Source organism: Mobula hypostoma, chromosome 6, assembly GCF_963921235.1.
Source record: "Mobula hypostoma chromosome 6, sMobHyp1.1, whole genome shotgun sequence".
NCBI lineage: Eukaryota > Metazoa > Chordata > Chondrichthyes > Myliobatiformes > Myliobatidae > Mobula > Mobula hypostoma.
The window spans coordinates 13,156,413-13,181,553 of record NC_086102.1 but is presented as its reverse complement, the minus strand read 5'-3'; the positions used below and the strand labels follow the sequence as shown (position 1 = coordinate 13,181,553).

At 43.1% G+C, this 25,141-nt stretch overlaps 1 protein-coding gene across 2 annotated transcripts in view; it reads left to right on the top strand.

The window, feature by feature from the left end:
* The window catches only part of LOC134347828 (neural cell adhesion molecule 2-like), a 632,407-nt gene that overhangs the window by 293,592 nt on the left and 313,674 nt on the right, over positions 1–25,141 (top strand). For both annotated transcript variants that reach the window (XM_063050290.1, XM_063050291.1), the window contains exon 6: positions 11,844–11,961. In XM_063050290.1, coding sequence (XP_062906360.1) covers positions 11,844–11,961 — 118 coding nt within the window. The remainder of the gene's footprint in view (positions 1–11,843; positions 11,962–25,141) is intronic.

Genomic DNA, 25,141 nt, shown 5'->3' with positions numbered 1-25,141 from the left:
CAGCACTTTTGCTGCTTAGGAAGCTGGGTGACATCAGATGGCAGGTGCGACATGAACATCAAAAGAAGAATAGGGATGGCAAAAGACACCTTTACGAGAATGAAGAGTATACTGACCGATACTAAACTAGGCATGACAACCCACCTCAGAGTACTGAAATGTTACATTCATCCAGTTATGTTCTATGGCTCAGAATGTTGGACAGTATCTAGTAACATGAGGAAATGAATTGAAGCAGCAGAGATGTGGTTTTTGAGGAGGATGCAAAGAATATCATGGACGAAACATATATCTAACAAGGATGTCAAGAACAGAGCAAGCACAAAAAGAGAAATAGAGAAATAATGTATGAGATCATGAAAAGGCAATGTAACTTCATTGGACTTGTGATTAAGAAAGAGGAGTTAGAATGCACGGTAATTATGGGAAAGATTGAAGGGAAGAAAGCAAGAGGAAGATAAAGACAAATGTTGATGGAGACAGCAGCCAGAGAATGGGAAATGAATGCCAATGAATTGATCCACTTGACCCGAAACAGGAGTGTGTGGGCCATGGCAGTCAAAGCTCAAACTGGGCATGGCACCTGATGATGATGATGATTCCAACTGTGGACTACACTAATTATCTATTTTGCGCTATTTATTTATTTTTTTGTAACTTGTAATAATTTTCATGCCTTGCACTGTACTGTTGCCACAAAATATCAAATTTCACAATATACACTCAGTGGCTACTTTATTAGATGCAGGAGATACCTAATGACTGAATGCCCATGATCATCTGCTGCTGTAGCCCATCCACTTCAATGTCCAACATGTTATGTGCTCGGACATGCTCTTCTGCACACCACTGTTGTAATACATGGTTATTTGAGTTACTGTCACCTTCCTGTCAGCTTGAACCATTCTCCTCTGACCTCTGTCATTAACAAGGCAGATTAACCCACAGAACTGCCAGTTATTGGGAGTTTATAGTTTTTCACACCACTCCGTGTAAATTCTGAATGTTGTGTGTGTAATCCGGAGGAGATAAGCAGTTTCTGAGATACTCAAACCACCCCATCTAGCACCAACTAACCAGATAATTTGTTTCAGTAATATCTTTGATACAGTGCCCTGGGGTCTGTTACCATAAGACTATAGAACATAGCAGCAGAATGAGGCTATTTGGCCCATTGAGGTTGCTCCATTATTCTATCATGGCTGATCCATTTTCCCCCTCAGTCCTATTCTTTTGCCCTTTACCTGTAGCCTTTGACACTGTTATTAATCAAGAACCTGTCAACCTCTGCTTACCTCCTTGTTGAGACTCCAAAAGACCATAAGATGTAGGAGCAGAATTAGGCCATTTGGCCTCTCAAATCTGCTCCAGCATTTCATCATGGCTGATCCATTTCCTTCTCAGCCCCAATCTCCTGCCTTCTCCCTGTATCCCTTCATACCCTGACTAATCAAGAATCTATCAACCTCTGCCTTAAATGTACCCAATAACTTGACCATCACAACTGCCTGTAGCTATGAATTCCAATGTAGCTACGAGGTTTCAATGAGATCCCCCCTCATTCTTCGGAACTCCAGTGAGTACAAGCCCAGAGAGATCAAACACTCCGCATAAGATAAGCCTTTCAACCCCAGATTCATTTTCGTGAACCTTCTTTGAGCCCTCTCCATTGTCAACACATCCTTTCTAGGACCCAAATGAGGCCTTACCAGTACCGCGCTCCCTGGGTCTTGCACTGAAACAGTTGTGTACATTCTTGTGCTTAGGTCTCTGAAGTAGGAATTAAATCTTTGGTATTGAGTTGAATCACATCTGACACACAGTCAGAATTCTTATTCTCACCCTTAATCAAGTGGGGATATAAATCGGTTTAGCAATTGACCTCCTGATACAACATGCTAATTGACTTCTTGCTCAGACTTTAAGTAGCTCTGGAGCTGTATATTGGGGACTGAAAGCAATGGCTTGAATTTATATGTAACACCATTAGGATATTGCAAAACACCTATTGCATCTGAGGAGGTACTTTGAAACAGGTCCCATCAAGTCACAAAGGGAGGATGTCAATGTACCTTTGAGTTAGGCTGTGATGTGATTGAGTTTTGGATCAGTGTGACAGATTTTTGGGATTGTGTGAGTGATGTTGTCAACCCGAGGCATACTGTGTTTTGTTGGTCTTTTGATGCCCTGATGCATTAAGAACCAATCCAACTGCACTTCAAATATACCAATGACCTGGCCTCCACAGCTGACTGTAGCAATGAATTCCACAGATTAATTAACTTCTTATCAAAGAAATTCCTCCTCAAACACGAGGAAATCTGCAGATGCTGGAATTTCAAGCAACACACATAAAAGTTGCTGGTGAACGCAGCAGGCCAGGTAGAATCTCTAGGAAGAGGTACAGTCGACGTTACGGGCCAAACGTAGACTGTACCAAATTCCTCCTCATCTCGATTCTGAAGGGATAGCCTTCTATTCTGAGGCTGTGCCCTCTGGCTCTAGATTCCCCCACTATAGGAAACATCCTCCCCATGTCCACTCTATGTAGGCCTTCAGTAGATTTCAATGCGATACCGCCCCCCCCCCCTTGTTTTAACCTCCAATGAGGACAGGTCCGGAGCTTTCAAATGTTCCTATTTCATTTTTGTCCTAGAGCTTGCATCAGGACTGGATCTGGTAGGGAGACAGTCCAGGGGAGGGGCAGAAGCTGACTTGTGATAGGTGGAGCCAGGTGAGGAGTTGATGGGTAGGTGGAGAAGGAGTGTAGTTGGGAGACAATGGTTGGTGGTTGATGGTTAGAGGCAGATCTGTTTCTGCTCTAGGATGCGGCAGTTGCAGTCTCTGGTCTCCAACAACAGGCTGGTCTTGTTAGCGATGTCTGCACCAAGCAAAGTAATCAAAAGCATATTATTTAATGCCAGTTTCTTTGAACAGTAACTGGGGTTATAAAGACAAACTTTCAGAGTTCCAAGCAGCAATGATTTGGAAAAGCCCTGTGAAATTAAGCTTAAATCTTGAGGTAAGTTTATCGCAATTGTCATGTGTGGTTATCTTGCTGGGTAACTGGGGATGATAAGAACAGAACACACAAAAAAAATACTGGGGGAACTCAGTAGGTCAGGCAGCATCTACGGAGAGGAATAAAGAATCAATATTTCTGGCTGAAACACTTCCCCTTCTTTTCTAGTCCTGATTAAGTACCTCAGCCCTAAATGTTGACCATTCGTTCCACTCCGCATCTGCTACCTGGCCTACCGAGTTCCTCCACAATTTTGTAGGTGTTACTTTTCATCAGTTGATTTATTTTTCTCGCGTATTTCAGTATGGAACCATATGTGTTGTTCTGGATTTGAAGCATCTGCAAAACCTCTTGTGTTCAAGATAAGAGCAATTTTTGTTCTCTCTGAATCCTTGCATTAATCTTTGAAAAAGAAGTCCATTACAGTATGTACGAACTAGAACTCCGAAGGCAAGAGGAGCTCAGCGAGAGTGTGAATCTATCTGATGATTTTTCACAGACTGCCATTGGAATTTACGGAAATGTTGTTGCTGTCCAGTGAGTGGTTTCTCATATTACACAGTATTTAAAGGGGTGACAGTCTAAAGCAGCAATTGCTGTTCACAACCAATGTTACATTTAATACATGGCATCCCCTCTTTCAAAAGAAAATCATATTTCTTATCTAACACATTTCTGAATTTCACACGTTTAATTGGCTCTCGACAGGCTCCTTGATCTATGCCACAGTGCTGGTCTCACTTGACTTCACTAGAGTATTAACCCTGTCTAATTTAGCAGTTCTTGATGTCCCATTATGAATCTTCACTGAAATATCAGACTTTGATATTCCCCTTGAACAATAGGTAGATCTACTTCAGAAGAAACATAGAGAAACATAGAAACATAGAAAACCTACAGCACAATACAGGCCCTTCAGCCCACAATGCTGTGCCGAATATGTACTTACTTTAGAAATTACCTCTGGTTATCCATAGCCCTCTATTTTTCTAAGCTCCATGTACCTATCCAGGAGTCTCTTAAAAGACCCTGTCATATCTGCCTCCACCACCGTCGCCGGCAGCCCATTCCACGCACTCACCACTCTGCACAAAAAACTTACCCCTGACATCTGCACTGTACCTTCTTCCAGGCACCTTAAACCTGTGCCCTCTCATGATAGCCATTTCAGCCCCGGGAAAAAGCCTCTGACTATCCACACGGTCAATGCCTCTCATTATCTTATACATCTCTATCAGGTCACCTCTTATCCACCGCTGCTCCAAGGAGAAAAGACCGAGTTCACTCAATCTATTCTAATAAGGCATGCTCCCCAATCCAGGCAATATCCTTGTAAATATCTTCTGCACCCTTTTTATGGCTTCCACATCCTTCCTGTAGTGAGGCGACCAGAACTGAGCACAGTACTCCAAGCGGGGTCTAACCAGGGTCCTATATAGCTGCAACATTACCTTTCAGCTCTTAAACTCAAGCCCACGGTTGATGAAGACCAATACACCATATGCCTTCTTAACCACAGAGTCAACCTGTGTAGCAGCTTTGACTATCCTATGGACTCGAACCCCAAGATCCCTCTGATCCTCCACACTGCCAAGAGTCTTACCATTAATACTATATTCTGCCATCATATTTGACCTATGAAATGAACCACTTCACACTTATCTGGGTTGAACTCCATCTGCCACTTCTCAGCCCAGTTTTGTATCCTATCGATGTCCCGCTGTAAACTCTGACAGCCCTCCACACGATCCACAATACCTTCAACCTTTGTGTCATCAGCAAATTTACTAACCCATCCCTCCACTTCCTCATCCAGGTCATTTATAAAAATCATGAAGAGTAGGGGTCACAGAACAGATCCCTGAGGCACACCACTAGTCACTGACCTCCATGCAGAATATGACCCGTCTACAAACACTCTTTGCCTTCTGTGGGCAAGCTAGTTCTGGATCCACAAAGCAATGTCCCCTTGGATCCCATGCCTCCTTACTTTTTCAATAAGCCTTGCATGGGGTATCTTATCAAATGCCTTGCTAAAATCCATATAGACTACATCTACTACTCTACCTTCATCAATGTGTTTAGTCACACCCTCAAAAAATTCAATCAGGCTCATAAGGCACGACCTGCCTTTGACAAAGCCATGCTGACTATTCCTAATCATATTATGCCTCTTCAAATGTTCATAAATCCTGCCTCTCAGAATCTTTTCCATCAACTTACCCACCACTGAAGTAAGACTCACTGGTCTATACTTTCCTAGGCGAACTCTATGCCCTTTCTTGAATAATAGAACAACATCTGCAACCCTCCAATCCTCCAGAACTTCTCCTGTCCCCATTGATGATGCAAAGACCATTGCCAGAGGCTCAGCAATCTCCTTCCTTGCCTCCCACAGTGGCCTGGGGTACATCTCATCCGGTCCCGGAGACTTATCCAACTTGATGCTTTCCAAAAGAGTACTTCAGATTTGCAGTTTATTCTTTGGGTGATCGCTACCCGGGTTTAGGTGGTCAGACTCAGATTTATTATCGCTAATATACACTCAATGGCCATTAGATACTTGTCACCTTGTCGTGGTGGAGAAGCTTGTGTGGCCCTGTGATCCCGAGAGCGATACCATCTGGAACTATGCTCCTGGTAGGGTCACCCATGGCGGTAAGGTCGAGGGTGAGGTCCCTGACAAAGAACAGTCCAACCAAGACCTCAACGGTGGAACAGGTGGACGAGGTTACTTCGAACTCAACGGCTGTGAAGGCGGATGAAGGCTGCAACAAATCCATCAGCTCCAATCGTCGTGGTTTCCATGCTATTGGAATCAGTTGGTTGATTTGTGAAGTATCGTGTGCTTCTTGGAGTGCAACATCATGTACACGTTAAGCAAATACACGCACAGACATCTTCGTTCTGTGGGCCTCTTCTTCAGAACGAAGACCATCATCCTCAACCTCGAGGGATAGCCACGACGACAACACCTGTTCATCTCCTCACTAATGCAAATACCTAATCAGCCAATAATGTGGCAGCAGCTCAATGCATAAAAGCATGCAGACATGGTCAAGAGATTCAGTTGTTTTTCAAACCAAACATCAGAATGGGGAAGAAATGTGATCTCAGTGACTTTGACTGTGAAATGATTGTTGTCGCCAGGCAGGATCGTTTGAGTAAAACAGAAACTGCTGATCTTCTGGGATTTTCTCTAGTGATTACAGTGAATAATGTGGAATGCTAAGACAAATCCAGTGAGTGGGAGATCTGTGGTGAAAATGCCTATTAATGAGAGTTCAAAGGAGAATGACTAGACTGGTTCAAGCTGACTGGAAGGCAATTGTAAATCCTGCCGCTCACAGGATTTTTTGCACCATTCTCTATAAATTTTAGAGACCATTGTGCATGAAAGTCTTGGGAGATCAGCAGTTTCTGAGATACTCAAACCACCCTGTCTGGCACCGACAATCATTCCTTGGTCGAAGTCACATAGATCACGTTTCTTCTCCATTCTGATACTTTGTCTAAAGAACAACTGACCCCCTTGACCATTTCTGCATGCTTTTATACATTGAGTTGCTGCCATGTGATTGGCTGATTAGATATTTGCAATAATGAGCAGGTGTACAAGTGTATCTAATTAAGTGGCCACTGGGTGTATCTTTCAATGTAACTTCAACAACTATATTCACCATCATTACTGGAACCCAACAAAGCATGAATAAGAGTTTGTTTTTTTTCCTGTGGCTAAAACTTTCACTCCAATATTCATTTTAGTAGCTATTAGAGTCCAAGATAGTAATGGAAAAGGAAATTCATTCTATGTTTCATATCCGTGTAGACTACAAGTTGAAAAGAGTGCTTATTTATCCACTGACAGCCTCAGTAATGTTTGTCTACCACAATGTGTAAATCATTCTTCTGCATATTAATTTAGCCTGGGTTTAGGAGAAATTTGAAAGTTTAATGGGACAGCTGTTGAATTAGTGAACCAACGGTCCAGAGCCCAGAACTAAATCTGGAAACTGAGTTTAAATCCCATTGCAGATTATGTCATTCAGCCTGTAAAGAAAAAGTTTACGAGCCTCAGTTATAGCATGCAGAAAATGAATGAACCCCTAAATAGACCAGCCATCTAGTCCAGGGTTGAAGGCCAGATATCTGCGAGTCCAGGACCTCAAACTGGAGGTTGTCTGTTCCGGGGCTGCTGGCCTGTCTGTGTGTGCATACAGTGGGGGCGGGGGGGGGGGGGAAGAAAGGATTTGTTTTGCTGTTGTTGCTTGTTGTGTGTTGGCTGTGAGTTGTTCTGATGAACAATGTGGGCATGCTATGTTGGCATTGGATTGTGTGGCAACACTTGCGGGCTGCCCTCGGCACATATGCAGAATGTGTTGGTTGTTAAATGCAAATAACACATTTCACTCTACTTAATTATTTATTGTTATTATTTTGTTTTTTCTTTTTGCGTTTTCACAATTTGATATCTTTTTGTACATCAGTTTTTGTTCATCTTTGTGCGTGGTTTTTCATTGATTCTATCGTGTTTCTTTGTATTTACTGTCAATGCCCACAGGAAAATTAACCTGAGTGTAGTATATGGTGATGTATATGTACTTTGATAATGTATTTACTTGGAACATTAAACTTTAAATAATTCTAATCTATCAAGCCATTGAGCAGGAGATATAGAAACCTGTGGTCCCACACCACCAGGTCAGGTACAACTACTTTCCATCAACTATTCAGTTCTTGAACTGACTTGCACAGCCTTAATCACTGCAGTTTAGCAAAACCATGACAATTTAGGTGGGCTGTTCGTGCTATTCTCTTGAAAATCGACTCATTACTTTTATCATCATCATAATTTGATATGACCACTTTGCACCACACTGGACTGTGACTCCCTCTTCCCCCACCTCACAGGATTGGGAAAAGCTGCAGAAAGTTGTAAATTCAGCCAGCTCCATCTTGAGCAGTAAACCTTCCTAGGGTGCCCTCCTCAGCAGCCAGGACGTCTTCAAGGAGCGATGCCTCAAAAAGGAGGCATCCATTATTAAGGACCTGCATCACCCAGGACGTGCCCTCTTCACATTGCTACCTATAGGTAGGAGGTACAGGAGCCTAAAGGCACACACTCAGTGTTTCAGGAACCGCTTCCTCCCCTCTGCCATCCGATTTCTGTATGGACATTGAACCCATGAAAGCTACCTCACTACTTTTTTGCATTACTTATTTAATTTACCTTTATATATATACTTCTTACTGTAATTTAGTTTTTTTATTGTTTATTGCAATGTATTAATGCCGCAAAACAACAAATTCCATGACATATGCCGGTGATATTAAACCTGATTCTGATTGCTTTATATTATTCTTGTGTATGTTGTGTATCTGATGCTATGTGTTTTGTGATGCTGTTAACAATAAGGTTTTCATTCCAACTTATAATCCAGTAACATCCATGGAGGGAAAAGGTTGTAAGACTATAAGATACAGGATTAGAATTCTGCCATCTGGCCCATTAAGTCTGGTACACCATTCATAAATGGCTGACTGTGTTTTCTACCCCACTCTCTTACCTTCACCCTTTACCAATGGAGGAACAGTGGGATCTTGGTGTCCACGTCCATAGATCTGTCAAAGTAGCCACACAAGTTTATAGGGTGCTTGAGAAGATGTATGGTGTGATGGTGTGTTGACCTTCATTAGTCCAGTAGTGGGGGAGGGGATTGAATCATATGACAGTAAACTCAACTTCACTCTGGCCCAGAAGTAGGCCATTCAGCCCAATGAATCTTTTCTGGCCATGCCAATAGCTACAGGAGAGGATTTGAGTTGTTCAGCCTTTGCTGTCACTGAGGAGTGGAGCAGACCTGAAGGGCTCAGGACTGGTCCTGTTTTCTGCCTTTCTCTGTCCTTGCACTCCAGAAATCTGTTGAAATGAATCAATTAACCAGGGCTCCTGCAGGCTTCTACAAAATCCTCATTATTCATGTTACAGGCATTTTGTTCACCTGTCTGTCTTCTCTGGTTATCTAAATTTCATACATCAGCAGCTACGCATATAAAATTGATATATGTTCCCTGTGGGTTCAAGCCATTTGCTATTCAAAGACTAATGATATACATAATGTTTTCAGATGATTTTTCTTTAATTTTATAAGCAACGTACAACCATCTCCTTTCCAGCTCCAAATTGGAAAATTTTGACCACTTACAGAGAGTGTTCCCTATACTGTAGTTCTATTGGCTCTGCATCTCTGATTGTAAATAGAAATATGGACATCTTCAAGGACTGATGGCTCAAAAAGGTGACATCCATCATTAAGGACCCCCATCACCCAGGTCATGCCTTGTTCTCATTGCTACCATCAGGAAGGAGGTACAGGAACCTGAAAGCACACACTCAATGAGACAGCAAATTCCACAGATTCACCACCCTCTGTCTAAAGAAATTCCTCTTCAACTCTGTTCTAAAGGGGATATCCTCTCTGTTCTAAAGGGGATATCCCTTTATTAGCTTCAGATTCCAGCTTCTGCAGTTTCTTGACCTGTCTTTATCTTGTATAAACCCACTATGATAGTGTACAACTCCATCAATTATCTCTCATTGTACACGTTATGGATAGGGTAGATGGCAGGGAACTTTTACCCTGAGCAGAGGCACCTGAAGGCAAAAGTCACAGATTGAATGTAAGAGGTAGGAGGTTTCAAGGGGATCTATCCTTGCCACTCAGGTGCTGGTGGCAATACAGAAAACACTGCCTTCTTCTGCCAGTAAAGTTGCAGTAATTCAAACTCCACTGCTCATGCCCAGAACATACGTACAAATGTATGTTTTTGAGCAATAGTAGGCCATTCTGCCCCTCAAACCTGCTTCACCAATTAACTGATCCAGTTGACATCACAACTCCACTTTCCCACCTACCATGATAATCCTTCAACCTCTTGATTATCTCCCTCAGCCTTAGAAATATTCAAATATTTTGATTCTACTCCCCTTTGGGAAAAAAATGTTTCACTCTTCTCTGCCTTAAATGGGCATCCGTTAGTCTTGCGAGACCATGGATCTGCGCCTGGAAAGTCTTCACTCTCCAGGGCACAGACCTGGGCAAGGTTGTATGGAAGACCGGCAGTTGCCCATGCTGCAAGTCTTCCCTTTCCACAATACCAATGTTGTCCAAGGGAAAGGCATTAGGACCCATACAGCTTGGCACCAGTGTCATCACAGAGCACATGTGATTAAGTGCCTTGCTCAAGGACACAACACATTGCCTCGGCTGGGGCTCGAACTCACGACCTTCTGGTCGCTAGTCCAATGCCTTAACCACTTGGCCACATGCCCACACTAAGTGGAACAGCCCTACATTTGAAAGCAGTAACCTGAGTCACAAGTACCCATAATTCCCGTGGTCACAGATCTACTCTAGCTCCTGGTTAAGCAACCCATCTGTTTTAAAGCTCTCATCCCTGGAATCACTCCATAGCTCCACCCTTCCCTGTCAGTGTGTCCTCCCCTCACTCCATGCATCCCTGCATCCCTCCAATCTTGGCCTCCTAGACTTCAGAAGAATGAAGGGGAATCTCATTGAAACCTATCAAATATTGAAAGGCCTAGATAGATTGGACGTGAAGAGAATGATTCATATGGTGGGGGAGTCTAGGACAAGAGGGCACAGCCTCAGAATAGAGGGATATGCATTTAGATCAGAGGTGAGAAGGAATTTCTTCAGCCAGAGGGTGGTGAATCTGAGGTATTCATCAGCACAAATGGCTGTGGAAGCCAAGTCATTGGGTTTAAAGTGGAGGCTAATAGTAAGGGCATCAAAGGATCAAAGGTTACAGGGGAAAAGGCAGGACAGTGGGGTTGAGAGGGCTAATAAATCAGCCATGATAGACTGGCGGAGCAGACCCAGTGGGTTTACTGGCCCAGTGCTGCTGCTATGTCTTATGTTTTTATGGATAGAATGTTTTATTGGGTGCATTGATGAAAATTAGTAAGAGTCAACAGGGACATGCTGAATTTGTTTAGCCTCCTGAGGAAGTAGAGACATTGGTGACCTTTCTTGCCCTGACAGCAACATAGTTGGATCAGAATAGGCCATAGGTGATGTTCACACCATTTCCCCCACCCACATACTCCAAAAGTCTCTTTTAACCTCAAAAGTACCAGCTTCAAAAGTACAGGATTACCATATGAGGAGCTCTTGGCCTGTACTCACTGGAGTTTAGAAGAATGAGGTGGGGCGGGGGGATCTCATTGAAATCTATCAAGTATTGAAAGGCCGAGATGGAGTGAATGTTTTCTATAGTGGGAGAGTCTAGAACCAAAGGGTGCAGCCTCGGATGACAAGGACATCCCCTTGGAAAAGACGTGAGGAGGAATTTCTCTAGCCAAAGGGTGGTGAATCTTTGGAATTCTTTGCCACAGATGGCTGTGGTGGCCAAGTCACTGGGTATGTTTAAAATGGAGGTTGATAGGTTCTTGACTAATAAGGGTGTCACAGGCAATGGGGAGAAGGCAGTAGAATGGAGTTGAGAGGGAAAATAAATCGGCCGTAATGAAATGGTGGAGCAGACTTGATGGACCGAAAGGCCGAATTCTGCTCCTTTTTTTTATGGTCTCATGGAAATCGGAGCACCCAAGGGGAAATAAGTGCTCAAAAGTAAAGGTGAAAATTGAACCCAGATCTCTGACATACCAGGCAACAGCACTTCTTGCTGTTCTACTCTGCTACTAAAGTTCTTGTTCATCTAGTGATGGTTATTATGATCTCCATATGTTCCTGTGCTTATGTGCTATTTTGTCTCTTTTTCCTTCCATCTACTATAGTTCCTCCCACAATCCATGTTCCTGTGCGGTCAGCAAATGCAACAGCAGATCGACAGGAATCTGTAGCACTGATGTGTACCGCAACTGGATCTCCAGAACCCACCATTACCTGGTACAGGTAAGACCAGAGAATTGCAAGAATGGAAGTTTTATCTGGAAACTACTTAAAACAAAACCAGGACACTATTCGGAAAGGCTTTGGGGGAGTATTGATTTGCAACTCAGCCAGTGAGTTGGACATCAAACTTAAGGAAGAAGTTAGGAGGGCAAAGAAGTTCAAAGTAAGTTTATTATCAAAGTATTTTCACTCAGTGGCCACTTTATTAGGTACACCTGAGGTCTTCTACTGCAGTACTCAGCCATTTCAAGGTTTGACATGTTGTGCATTCAGAGATGCTCTTCTGTTGTAACGTTTGGTTATTTCAGTTACTCTCACCTTCCTGTCAGCTTGAACCACTCTCCTCTGACCTCTCTCATTAACAAGGTGTTTTCACCCACAGAACTGTCCCTCTCTGGATTTTTTTTTGTATTTCACACCATTCTCTGTAAACCCCAGAAACTGTTGTGTGTGAAAATCTCAGGAGATCAGCAGTTTCCTGAGATACTCAAACCACCCTCTGTGGCACCAACAATCATTCCACAGTCAAAGTCACATGGATCACATTCCTTCCCCATTTTGATGTTTGATCTGAACAACAACTGAACCTCTCGACCATGTTTTTACGCATTGAGTTGCTGCCGCATGGCTCTTTAGGTATTTGCACTAACGAGCAGGTGTAGGGCATGAAGTGGCCATGGAGTATATATGTTTCCATATACTGGACTGAGACTAATTTCCTTGCAGACATTTACAGGAAAAAAAGTACAAAAGAATTTTACCAAAAAAAATACATAAACGAAGAGTGACAAACAACTAATGTGCAAATGAAGATAATCTGTTCAAATAAAATTAATACTGAGATCGAGAGCTGTAAAGAGTCCTTGAAAGTGAGTCCGTAGGTTGTATACTCAATCCAGAGCAGCAGCTTGATGGTTAGATAGATAGATAGATAGATAGATAGATGTACTTTATTGATCCCGAGGGAAATTGGGTTTCGTTACAGATGCACCAACCAGGAATAAAGTATAAATATAGCAATATAAAACCATAAATAATTAAATAATAATGTGTAAATTATGCCAGGTGGAAATAAGTCCAGGAGCAGCCTATTGGCTCAGGGTGTCTGACCCTCCAAGGGAGGAGTTGTAAAGTTTGATGGCCACAGGCAGGAATGACTTCCTATGACGCTCTGTGCTGCATCTCAGTGGAATGAGTCTCTGGCTGAATGTACTCCTGTGCCCAACCAGTACATTATATAGTGGATGGGAGACATTGTCCAAGATGGCATGCAACTTGGACAGCATCCTCTTTTCAGACACCACCATCAGAGAATCCAGTTCCATCCCCACAACATCACTGGCTTTACGAATGAGTTTGTTGATTCTGTTGGTGTCTGCCACCCTCAGCCTGTTGCCCCAGCACACAACAGCAAACATGATCGCACTGGCCACCACAGACTCGTAGGACATCCTCAGCATCGTCCGGCAGATGTTATAGGGACCTCAGTCTCCTCAGGAAATAGAGACGGCTCTGACCCTTCTTGTAGACAGCCTCTTGTAGACAGTTGGAGGGTAATAAAGGCTCCTGAACCTAGTGGTATAGGACCCAAGGCCTCTCTAATTCCTGCCCAATGGTAGTCATGAGACGAGGGCCTGGATGGAGAGCAGAATCATGGAGAATCTCAAAATCTTTTACACAAAATAATCTGCAGATGCTGAGGTCAAAGCAACACTCACAACACGCTAGAGGAACTCAGCAGGTCGGGCAGCATCCGTGGAAAAGATCGGTCGACATTTCGGGCCGAAACCTGACGAAGGGTTCCGGCCCAAAACGTCGACCGATCTTTTCCATGGATGCTGCCCGACCTGCTGAGTTCCTCCAGCGTGTTGTGAGTGTTGCTCAAAATCTTTTATATTGGAAAAGGGAGTAGCTAGGAAAGAGTAGGTCCCCTTGGGGACTGAAAGGGAAATCTATGTGATATGAGTGGGATCAAAATGAATATTTGTCATTAGTATTCATCATGGAGAAGAATGTGGAGGATGGAGTGTTCTAGGAAAGGAGGTGCTGATATTCTACAACGTTTATTTTCATTTATTGAGATATTGTGCGGAATGCATCCTTCCAGACCTTCAAGCCACACCATCCAGCAATCCCCCAATTTAATCCTAGCCTAATTACAGGACAATTTACAATGACCAATCGGTACATCATTGGACTTTGAAAGAAATCCGGAGCACCTGGAGGAAAACTACACGGTCACAAGGGGTAACAGACAAACTCTTCACGGGCAGCGGCAGAAATTGAACCCAGGTCGTTGGTACTGTAAAGCTTTGCTAACCACTACGCTACTGTGCCGCCCCAGTGGCTGTGTCAGGGAGGATTCAGTATTAAAGGTATCAGCCTACAGTGCGGATATATCCCCAAGACCAGACCAGATCTATTCTAGGGTGCCATGGCAAGCAAGGGAGGAGATTGCTGAGGTCTGGCTACGGTAACACTTTACAGCACCAGCGATCAGAGTTCACCTTCGGCCGCTGTCATAAAGAATTTTTCATTCTCCCTGTGCTCCCACTTCCTCCCATATTGCACAGGCATGGAGGTTGGTAGGTGTGGGCATACTATATTGGTGCCAGAAGCATGAGGGCACTTGTGGTCTGCCCCCAGCACAACCGTGTTGATCATTGACTTAAATTATGCATTTCACTGAATTTTTCTATGTTTCTATGTACATGTTTCAAATAAAGCTAATCTTTAATGGAGTTTTTTGCACCTTCATTAGCAACGGATGATGTACCAGAGGACTGGAGAATAGTTCATTTAATTTCTTTATGCGAAAAAAGGTCAGTAGGAGTAAGCCAAGAAACTATAGGTCAGTGAGACTTACATCAGTAGTGGAGAAATCCGTGGCATAAATTTATGTTCCCTTTGGATTTTGTCTCGAGCACAAATGGTTGGGACATTTTTCATTGGAGAGTAGGAGACTGAGTGGGTGACCTTATAAAGCAGGGGTTCCCAACAGCAGCCCCCACCCTGCTCTCATGACTATACCCCTTCCCCACACGAAACCACCACGGTGGGCTTCACAGCTGAACAGGTGAGAAGACAACTGAAACGCCTCAACCCAAGCAAGGCTGCAGGATCGGATGGTGTCAGTACCAGGGTGCTCAAAGCCTGTGCCCTTCAGCTGTGTGGAGTACTTCACCATGTATTCAACCTGAGCCTGAGGCTCCAGAGGGTTCCTGTGCTGTGGAAGACGTCCTGCCTCGTCCCTGTGCCGAAGACGCCGCGCCCCAGCGGCCTCAATGACTACAGACCGGTGGCATTGATCTCCCACATCATGAAGACCCTGGAGAGACTTGTTCTGGAGCTGCTCCGGCCTATGGTCAGGCCACACTTAGATCCCCTGCAGTTCGCCTACCAGCCCTGACTAGGAGTTGAGGGTGCCATCGTCTACCTGCTGAACCGTGTCTATGCCCACCTGGACAAGCCAGCAAGCACTGTGAGGGTCATGCTTTTTTGACTTCTCCAGTGCGTTCAACACCATCTGCCCTACTCTGCTGGGGGAGAAGCTGACAGCGATGCAGGTGGATGCTTCCCTGGTGTCATGGATTCTTGATTATCTGACTGGCAGACCACAGTACGTGTGCTTGCAACACTGTGTGTCCGACAGAGTGATCAGTAGCACTGGGGCTCCACAGGGAACTGTCTTGTCTCCCTTTCTCTCCACTATTTATACCTCGGACTTCAACTACTGCACAGAGTCTTGTCATCTTCAGAAGTTTTCTGATGACTCTGCCATAGTTGGATGCATCAGCAAGGGAGATGAGGCTGAGTACAGGGCTACGGTAGGAAACTTTGTCACATCGTGTGAGCAGAATTATCTGCAGCTTAATGTGAAAAAGACTAAGGAGCTGGTGGTAGACCTGAGGAGAGCTAAGATACCAGCGACCCGTGTTTCCATCCAAGGGGTCAGTGTGGACATGGTGGAGGATTACAGATACCTGGGGATACGAATTGACAATAAACTGGACTGGTCAAAGAACACTGAGGCTGTCTACAAGAAGGGTCAGAGCCGTCGCTATTTCCTGAGGAGACTGAGGTCCTTTAACATCTGCCGGACGATGCTGAGGATGTTCTATGAGTCTGTGGTGGCCAGTGTGATCATGTTTGCTGTTGTGTGCTGGGGCAGCAGGCTGAGGGTAGCAGACACCAACAGAATCGACAAACTTATTCGTAAGGCCAGTGATGTTGTGGGGATGGAACTGGACTCTCTGACGGTGGTGTCTGAAAAGAGGATGCTGTCCAAGTTGCATGCCATCTTGGACAATGTCTCCCATCCACTACATAATGTACTGGTTGGGCACAGGAGTACACTCATTGCACCGAGATGCAACACAGAGCATCATAGGAAGTCATTCCTGCCTGTGGCCATCAAACTTTGCAACTCCTCCCTTGAAGGGTCAGACACCCTGAGCCAATAGGCTGGTCCTGGACTTATTTCCATGCATAATTTACATATTACTATTTAAGTATTTATGGTTTTATTACTATTTAATTATTTATGGTGCAACTGTAACGAAAACCAATTTCCCCTGGGATCAATGAAGTATGACTATGACTATGACTATCATTAACTAAGGGGTCTGTGGACTCCAGGTTGGGAACCCCTGTTCACGAGGTATATAAAATCATGAGGGCCATTATTAAGGTGAATGTTCACAGGCTGTTTCCCAGGACTGGGGATTCAAGAATTGAGGGCGTAGGTTTAAAATGAGAGCAGAGAGGTTTAATAGGAACCTGCGGGACAACCTTTTCACCCAGAGGCTGGTCAATGTATGGAATGAGCTATCAGAGGAAGTGGTTAAAGCAGGTACATTAACAACATTTAAAAGGTACTTGGAAAGGAAAGATTTAGTGCAGAATTTCCCAACCTGGAGTTCTGACTCCTAGGTTAATGGTAGGGATCCATGGATCCGTGGCATAAAAAAGGTTTATAACCCCTGATTTATAGGGATATAGGTCAAACGCAGGCAGATGGACCTAGCTCAGATGGGTATCCTGATCAGCATGCACCAGCTGGGCTGAATGGCATCTTTTAGTGCTCTATGACTTAATGGCTCTAATCCTTTTTACCAATGACACAAAATTAGTGCCACTTCCTTTGCTTTTATCTCCTCTGCCCATGGAAGCATGTCCTTCAAATTCACCCTTTGTAGGGCCCTCATAATTTTACTCACCTCAATTAAATCATCCCTCACCTTTGTTCTGTTCCAAAAGAAACATGCCCACTATCACATATTTCCTTTCAGCTACAGTTTGGCAACCTGAGTACATCTACCATCTACCATCTGAACAGTCCATAAATGCATGAACACTTCCTCCCTATTCCTAGCTTACTGATTTTTAAAGACCAGCCTTATTTGTCACAAATATACCGAAACATTGAAACATACAGTGATATACATCGTTACGTGTCACCGTCCAGCACAGTCCGAGGACTGTGCTCACAGCTCACTCACCCTGACCAATGCTCTTGCTCCAAATTTCTTAAATTCTTATATCCTTATTTCTTCACCATCTCCAAGTCTGTCTCCCACCTGCCCCCAGTCATAGAGCATAGAACACTACAGAACAGAAAAGGGTCCTTCAGCTGACCTTGTCCATGCTAAACTATTATTCTGCCCAGTCCCATTGATCTGCACCCGAACGATAGCCCTCCGTACAATTCCCATCCATGTACTTATTCAAATTTCTCTTAAATTTTGAAATCGAATATGCATCCACCACTTCCATTAGCAGCTCGTTCCACACTCTCATCACCTTCTGAGTGAACTCCAACTTAGGCCTGTACAACTTCAACATAATATTCCAACTCCTGTACTCAATACTTTGAATATAGTGAATCTTGAAAGATCATTACTAGAGGCCCTCCATTGGATCAGGGTCAACCTTAGCTATACACAAGCCAGGGCAGTACGATATGGAGAGCAAACTGTTGCCCATGCAGCAGGTTCCCCCTCTTCACACATCTGATGAGTCCAAATGAACAGCAAAGACCGATACAGTTTGGTACCAACAGTGTCGCAGGAGTTGCCAGTCAGCGTTGAACTGTTTTAGGGTCTCCAGCTCTGGATTTTTCCTCAGGGCATAGCTGCAAGGCAGCTGAGGTTTGAGAGAGATTTTCTTCTCCTAGAAGAGCTGCCAGCCACAGCTGACAATTCCCGTCAGCCCAAATCAACTGGTTTTAAGGTTCAGTAACCCATCTTTACCCCTTCTCCTCTCAGTAGAAACATTTCCACCGGGCTTAGTAGCTAAGTCACGAATGAAGCCAGGAGCTGGACTTGGTTGTCAGAGACTATTTGAGACACATGTCATTGGGAGCATTTAATAGGTAGTGGGAGCTTATCCCCAGTACTCCCTTCCCGGCTATGACAACCTTAATGAATCAATCATTACTAATGCCTCTACAATCTCTTCAGCTACTGCCTTTCAGAAACATGGGATGTAGTCCATCTGGTCCAGGAGACTTATCTACCTTCAGACCTTTCAGCTTCCCAAGCACCTTCTCCCTGGTAGTAACAACTATACACTCTACTGACCCCTGACAGTCTCAAATTCCTGGCACACTGCCAGTTTCTTCCACAGCGAAGACTGTCACAAAATGCTTATTAAGTTCGTCCGCAATTTCTTTGCCCCCATTACCACCTCTCCAGTAAAATTTCCAGGTTCTGATCTCCACTCTTCCCTCTCTTTTACTCTTTACATATCTGGGAAAAAAGTTGTTTTCCTCTTTTATTATCAGCTAGCTTACCTTTATATTTACTCTTTTGTCTCATTGTTTTTTTTTTAGATGCCGTCTGCTGATTTTAAAAGCTTTCCAATCCTCTAACTTCCTACTAACCTCTTTCCTATATTGTGCTTTTATCCTGACTTTAACTTCCCTTATCAGCCATAGTCTTTATCCTGCCGTAAGAATGCTTCTTTCTCTTTTGGATGAAATGAACCTGTGTCTTTCGAATTGTTCCCAGAAACTCCAGCCTTTGTTGCTCTGCCATTATCCCTGTGAGTGTCCCCTTGCAATCAACTTTGCCCAGCTCCTCTCTCATGCCTCTGTAATTCCCTTTACTCCAGTGTAATACTGATACCTCCAATTTTAGCTTCTCCCTTTCAACCTGCAGAATGAGTTCTATCATATTATAATCAATGTCACGTAAAGGTTCCTTTTCTTTAAATTCTCTTATCAAATCTGGTTCAGTACACAATACCCAATCCAGAAGAGCCTTTTCCCTCATGGACTCAACTACAAACTGCTCTAAAAGGCCATCTCATATGTATTCTAAAAATTATTTCTCTTGGGAGCCAGCATTTTCCCAATCAAACTGCCTATTGAAGTTCCCCATGACTATCATAACATTACCCTTTTTACATGCCTTTTCCATCTCCTGCCTTAGTTTGCACCCCACGTCCTGGCTATTGTTCAGAGGCCTACAGATAACTCCCATCAGGGTCTTTTTACCCTTGCAGTTTCATAACTCTACCCATAATGATTCTATATCTTCTGCCGTAATACATATAAAATGATGGAGAAACTCAGCAATCAGGTAGCATCTATAAAAGTGAATAAACACTTGACGTTTTAGACCATGACCCTCTTCAAGACTGGAAAGGAAGGGGCAAGATGCCAGAACAAAAAGGTGGGGTGAGGGGAAGGAGGAGAGCCAGTAGGTGATAGGTGAAGCCAGGTGATTGAGAAAGGTAAAGGACTGGAGAAGGAGCCTGATAGGAGAGGAGTGTGAACCATAGGAGAAGGGGAAGAAGGAGAGGCACCAGGGGGAGATGACAGGCCGGTGAGAAGAAGAGGTAAAAGGCCAGAGTGGGGAATGGAAGAAGAGGAAAGGAGGAGGGGCAAGAAAAGGAAAAAAATTACCAGAAGGAGAAGTCGATGTTCATGCCATCAGGTTGGAGGCTACCCAGATGGAATATAAGGTGTTGACCCTCCACTCTAAGAGGCCAAAGGCCAACATGTCAGAACAGGAATGGGAATGGGATTTAATATGTTTGGCTACTGAGAACCTCTGCTTTTGACAGATGTCACCCAGTTAAGAGGAGACACCAGTGTCTCACCAATTAAGAGGAGGTCACATCGGGAGCACCTGATACTATAGATAACCCCAACAGATTTTCAGGTGAACGTTTGCTCATCTGAAAGTTCTGTTCGGGGCCCAACATGGAGGTGAGGGTGGAGGTGAATGGGCATTTGTTAAATTTTTCTCGCTTACGGGTACATGTGCCAGGAGGGAGATACATCAGTTATTTCTACAAGGAAATACTAAGTATTCCTGTTTCAGATATTCAAGAAAAGCGGAGGAGAAGTAAAAAGTTCAAAGTTCAAAGTAATATTTGTAATCAATGTACCTACATGTCACCATATTCTCCCCTGAGATTCATTTTCTTACAGGCATTCACAGTAGAATAAATACAATGGAATCAACAGAAAATTGCACACAAAGACTGACAAACAACCAATGTGCAAAAGAAGGCAAATTATGCAAAAATAAAAAAGACAAATAATAGGAGAGGAGAATGGACCAAAGAAGAAAGGAAAGGAGGAGTGGAACTGGGCAGGGGGATGATAGGTAGGTGAGAAGAGATGTGGCAAGAGGAAAACCAGATTGTGGAATTAAAGAAGAGGGAAGGGGGCGGGGAAAAGATTACTGGAAATTGGAGAAATTGATGTTAATGCCATCAGGTTGGAGGCTATTCAGACTGAATATGCTCTTGCTTTCTGAGAGTAGCCTCATTCTAAGATGTTAAATATCTTTCATTTGTCCTCATTGCAAAAAATTAAAGGTTACCTTGTTTGTCACATGTACATCGAAATCTTTGAACCACACAGTGAAAGGCGTCATTTAATCAGCAACCATAAGATCATAAGATGTAGGGACAGAATTAGGCCATTCAGCCCATTGAGTCTGCTCTGACATTCCATAACAGCTGATCCTGGATCCCACTCAGCCCCACATACCTGCCTTCTCGCCATATCTTTGATGCCCTGACCAATCAGGAAACGATCAACTTCTGCCTTAAATATATCCATAGACTTGGCCTCCACCGCAGTCTGTGGCAGAGCATTCCACAGATTTACAACCCTCTGGCTAAAATAATTCCTCTTTACTTCTGTTCTAAAAGGTCATCCCTCAATGTTGAGGCTGTGCCCTTCAGTTCTGGATATCCCTACCATAGGAAACATCCTTTCCACATCCACCCTATCTAGTCCTTTCAACATGCGGTAAGTTTTAATGAGATTCCCCTGCATTCTTCTAAATTCCAGTGAGCATGGGCCCAAAGCTGCCAAACGCTCCTCACGTGTTAACCCCCTCATTCCCAGAATCATTCTTGTGAAGCTCCTCTGGACTCTCTCCAATGACAACACATCCTTTCTGAGATATGATGCCCAAAGGTATTGACAATACTCTAAGTGAAGCCTGACTTGTGTCTTACAAAGCTTCAGCATTATCTCCTTGCTCTTATACAGTTTTCTATTCCACTTGAAATAAATGTTAACATTGCATTTACCTTCTTTACCACAGACTCAACTTGTAAATTAACCTTCTGGGAGTCTTGCACAAGGACTCCTACGTCCCTCTGCACCTCTAATGTTTGAATTTTCTCCCCATTTAGATGATAGTCTACACTATTGTTCATTTAACCAAAATGCATTTTCATACATTTCCCAACATTATATTCCCTCTGCCACTTTTTTGCCCATTCTTCCAATTTGTCTAAGTCCTGCTGCAATCACATTGCCTCCTCAGCACTACCTACCCCTCCACCTATCTTCGTATCATCCGCAAACTTTGCCACAAAGCCATCAATTCAGTTATCTAAATCATTGGCAAAAAATGTGAAAAGCAGTGGTGCCAATACTGATCCCTGCGGTACCGTACCAACAAGTGCTTCTTTTATTTCCACTCGCTGCCTCCTGCCTGTCAGCCATTCCACTATCCATGCCAGTATCTTTCCTCTAACACCATAGGATTTTATCTTAACCAACACACTCGGAAGGTGTGCGAGTGGAGGGGGGGGCGGGCAGCCCACAGGTGTTGCCATGTGTCCGGCACCAACATAGCTCGCCCATAACTTACTCCCCACTATGTCCTTGGAATGTGGGAGGAAACCAGAACACTTGGAGGAAACCCATGTAGTCACGGGGAGAATGTACAAACTCCTCGCAGGTAGTGGTGGGAATTGAACCCCGATCACTGATGCTGTATTGCATTACACTAACTGCTACACTACTGTCTGTGTGGTGCAAACACCAAGTATTAGAGGGCACTTTATCTGGTTTCCTGATGTCTTGTCCATCCCAGATCATTGACCATACCAACAAGTGCTCCCAGATCAAGCACGTGGGCTATAAGCCTTCATCTTCATTCGGCTCAGAATATTCTTTTGTCACAGTGTGTGCCCACTTCCCCACACCCTGCAACTGAACCCACAAGAATGGACCATTTAAATATGACAGATCTTTAACACAGAGCTAATGTTATACTTAGAAGGTATCAAGGTACGAGACAAAATGCTAAGCAAGGTGTTTTGATGCTGGCAGTTAATAAGACCAAATGGATCGAGAGATTGGTTGGCCTGAAGCATTGGCTCTTTGTTCCCCCAACCTGCTGAGTTCCTCCAGCAATTCTGAGAGTGCTGCTCTGGATCGAGAGATTATTCAGATTCTCAGCAACTAAATCAGTGCAGGAAACACTGAGCGTCCTTTTGTGCAACCTGATAAGACATTTTTTACAGGCATTACTTGGTTTTATACACAGGGTGTAAAGAAAGAAGCTCAAATGCATCATAAAGCTATTACACTTGGCAAGTGTATTTATAAGTGAATGTATGAGTGTTTTTATTGGGATAAGGACATTGAATCGCGCAGTCAGACTGATAAATCAGTCACCATTACCCATGGATACTTGGTAATAAATGTAACTACACTAGACAAAGTGTAGTTTTAAAGTAAGCTTTGGCAGGAAGTATTTCAAACAGAACCTCATCAGACTGACAGGGTATATTTCCCAGGCTACAAGACATCAAATACTAGAGGGCAGTTTGAAAATGAAAAGCTTATCATATGAGGAGCGTTTGATGGCTCTGCTCCTTTACTTGCTGGAATTTAAAAGAATGAGGGGCGGATCTCATTGAAACCTATCGAATGTTGAAATGCTTAGATGAGTGGATGTGGAGAAAATGTTTCCTGTGATGGGAGAGTCCAGGATCAGAGGCCACAACCTCAGAGTAGAGAGACATCCATTTTCATGCAGAAACTCACATTAGAACAAAGAAATACAATAAAATCAATGAAAAATACACTCAAAGGCTGACAAACAACTTGTGTGTAAAAGAAGATGAATTATGCAAATACAATAATAATAATAATAATAATAAATAAGTAAAAAAAAGTACTGAGAACACGAGTTGTAGAATCCTTGAAAGTGAGTCCATAAGTTATGGAATCAGTTCAGAGTTGAGGTGTGAAATTATCCACACTTTTCAATAGTCTAATGGCTGAAAGGTAATAACTTGTTCTGAACCTGGTTGTGTGGGTCCTGGGCTCCTGTACCTCCTTCCTGATGGCAGCAGTGAGAATAGAACTTAGCCTGGATGGTGGGGTTCTTGATGACGGATGCTGCTCTCCTGCAACAGTGGTTCATGTCGATGTGCTCAATGGCAGGGAGGGCTTTACCCATAATGGACTGGGCTGTATCCACTACTTTTTGCAGGCCTTTTCATTCGTGGACACTGGGTTTCCATACCAGGCCATGACAGAACCAATCGGTATCCTCTCCACCACACATCTATAGAAGTTTATCAAAGTTTTAGCTGACATGCCAAATCTTAGCAAACTTCTAATAAAGTAGAGGAACTGCCATGCTTTCTTTGTGATTGCATTGACATGTTGGACCCAGAAAGATCCTTTGAAGTGATAACACTAAGGAATTCGAAGTTGTTGACTCTCTCTACCTCTGATCCCCCGATGAGGACTGGCTCATGGAGCCCCAGTTTCGTCTTCCTGTAGGCAATAATCAATTCCTTGGTCTTGCTGACATTGAGTGAGAGGTTATTTTGTGACACCACTCAGTCACATTTTCAATCTCCCTCCTATATGCTGATTCATCACCACCTTTGATTCAACCTACAACAGGGAGAAAGCAGAATGGGGTTGGAAAAAAAAATCAGACATTATTAAGTGACATAACAGACGTAAAGGGCTGATTGGCCTCATTCTCTTCTGTCTTATGAACCTTGGACCTTTCATATCGCCGTGCCAACACCTTTTCCGTCCATTAAGATGATGCACAACTCTTCATATGTTCATATTAATGATTAATAGGTTCCTATCAGTAATAAAAATGCAATAATACATAGTTAAATAATATATTAATTTATCTGAATCAGTAGTAAGCACTAATTGATTCATGACTTAATACACATGACTTATATTGATAATATAATCTATTTGCACCAGTAATTGTTTTAATTAATTGATCAGTAATTAATCAGAAGGTAATTAAGATGCTATCTCAATCAGTCCCCTTTAATTCATTCATATTTGTATTTAAAAAAGTTGGAAATTTAAACATTAGTTGATTGATATCAGTTAGAAATGATAATTAAATCAAATTATTGACTAATACATCATAATGATAATAGATTTGAAGCTTTAATTCATGACAGTCATGTTAATTATTAAGTACCTCTACCATCCAAGATATTCTCTCTTCTCATTACCATCAGAGAGGAGATATGGGAGTCTGAAAGGTTCAAAGATTCAAACTACATTTATTATCAAAGTATGCATGCAATATATTAAGGACTCTTTATCTTATTATCTTATGTTCTCATTATTTATTGCTATTTATTTATATTTGCATTTGCACAGTTTGTTGTCTTCTGCGCTCTGGTTGAGTTTTCATTGATCCTGTTATAGTTACCATATTGTAGATTTACTGTATATGCCCACAAGAAAGTGAATCTCAGGGTTGTATGTGGTGACATATACGTACTTTGATAACAAAATTTACTTTGAACTCAGAACAACCCTGAGATTCATCTTCCCACAGACATCCACAAAGCAAAGAAAGAAAACCGTGGACTCATGAAAAGAAAAACATCAAGCCCCCAATCCACAAAAAAAGAA